At 53.1% G+C, this 1,783-nt stretch overlaps 1 protein-coding gene across 1 annotated transcript in view; it reads left to right on the top strand.

Moving 5' to 3' along the window:
* Nucleotides 1-673: 673 nt before the first annotated feature.
* The window catches only part of LOC102763238 (binder of sperm protein homolog 1), a 9,488-nt gene continuing 8,378 nt past the window's right edge, over nucleotides 674-1,783 (top strand). The window contains exon 1 of the mRNA XM_015567966.1: nucleotides 674-780. Within this exon, the coding sequence (XP_015423452.1) occupies nucleotides 711-780 (70 nt within the window). The 5' untranslated portion in view covers nucleotides 674-710. The remainder of the gene's footprint in view (nucleotides 781-1,783) is intronic.

Below are 1,783 nucleotides of genomic sequence, written 5' to 3'. Positions count from 1 at the left end.
TCCCCGAACCTCCCCGAGCCTCCCCGAGCCTCCCTGAGCCTCCCCGAGCCTCCCCGAGCCTCCCGGAGCCTCCCTGAGCCTCACCAGGGACTTCCGCCCGGGCTCGCAGACACCAGGCTCGCAGACACCCACTGGGTCTAGGGCACAGATATGCCTGTGGCTGCGGTGATTCTTGAAGACCATTGTCCTGGCAACAACCTGAAATTCTTCACCAGGAATTTCAAATCCTCGCCTATATTTACTTATTTTCTTTTTATTGAAGGTATTGCGGTGACACTCTTGTCTATATTTAGTGCCAATTAAGTATTTTTTTCCTTCTGTATTTCTTCCTATGCAGAGTAGGTTGTCTGGCTTTGGGGCAGAGAGAGGGAGGGAGGAAAGGTGAAAAAGGAGAAGAAAGAGGAGGAAGAAGGAGGGAGGAGGGGCAGGGAGAAGAGGTGGAGGAGGGGAGGGAGAAGGGGAGAGAGCAGAGACAGATGGAGGGCGGGAGAGAGAGAGAGGATGAGAAGGAAGAGATGGAGCAGGAGGAGGAGGAGGAGGAGGAGGAGAAGGAAGGATATGAGAAGTTGGAAGGGGACGAGAGGAGGAGGAGCTGGGACAGTGGAGCCAGGGAGAGGGGAGGAGGAGGGAGGAGGGAGTAAGAGGAGGCCTGGCTGTGGTTATAAACCGTGAGGGTGAGCTGGGCGCCCCAGTCCAGCCGGAGGAGGAGCATGGGAGGACGGCGTGCGGGGCTCCTGCTGGCGTGGGCCTGTGGGCTCCTCAGTGCCATCAGCACCGAAGGTGAGGAGTTTGGGACGGTGTGTGGGGCTGGGCACAGGTGCCTGGGCCACCAAGTCCGGGTCCCAGGAGGGCGAGGCTCACCCTTATGTCTTGGGCTCTGAGAAGGAGAAAGATGCTCTCTACATTGTCCAGTTCACACACAGGTCCCACTGCTGGGCTTCAAAACAAAACCAAACCAAACAAAATAAAACATAAAAGGGGCTCAAGTAACAAACACGAAAGACCGGGAATGTCAGCTGGAAAGTTCTACTGACATAAGCGGTGCCTCCCTCCATCCCAGTCTGTGTGAAATGCCTCCTGTAGGGGTTTGGAAGGAGACGAAGGTTTGGGACGCCTGTCTCGTTCTTTTACCAACCATGTCACCTTCTAAACGATCATTTGACGACAGAGGAAGAGATTTCGTGGCGGATGCATTTCCCAGGAATGTGGCGCGGGTTACCCAGAGCTGCCAAAGCCGTTTTTTTATGGGATGGCCAGGGACCAGGATCTTCCATGCACAACTTGAAACATCAATGATGAGAGAGAATCACTGATCGGCTGCCTCCTGCACGCCCCCCTACTGGGGATCGAGCCCGAAATCAGGGCATGTGCCCTTGATTGGAATCGAACCTGGGACCTTTTCGTCCACAGGCGGACGCTCTATCCACTGAGCCAAACCGGCCAGGGCACATGCACGACTGTAAATATTTCCAGGCCATCTTTGCAGAAGAGGAAATCAAACACGGGGGTTGATAAACGTCTAAAAAAACCCCAAAACAACCAGAAAAAACCGCTCTATCCACTGAGCCAACCCGGCCAGGGTGCATGCAGGACTGTAAACATTTCCAGGCCATCTTTGCAGAAAATGAAATCAAACACAGGGGTTGAAAAACGTCTAAAAACCCTCCCAAAACAACCAGAAAAAAAGAAAAGATGTTCTTCAGTGAGCTTTGATTGCTGCTTGCTTATCGGTTGGATGTTTTATTTCATGCCAATTGAAAAAGAGCCGTTTTTGACCTAGACA

The sequence above is a fragment of the Myotis davidii genome, unplaced genomic scaffold (assembly GCF_000327345.1).
Source record: "Myotis davidii unplaced genomic scaffold, ASM32734v1 scaffold464, whole genome shotgun sequence".
Taxonomy (NCBI): Eukaryota; Metazoa; Chordata; class Mammalia; order Chiroptera; family Vespertilionidae; genus Myotis; species Myotis davidii.
Note: the sequence above shows the minus strand (reverse complement) of the source record. Positions and strands in the feature narration are given on the sequence as shown.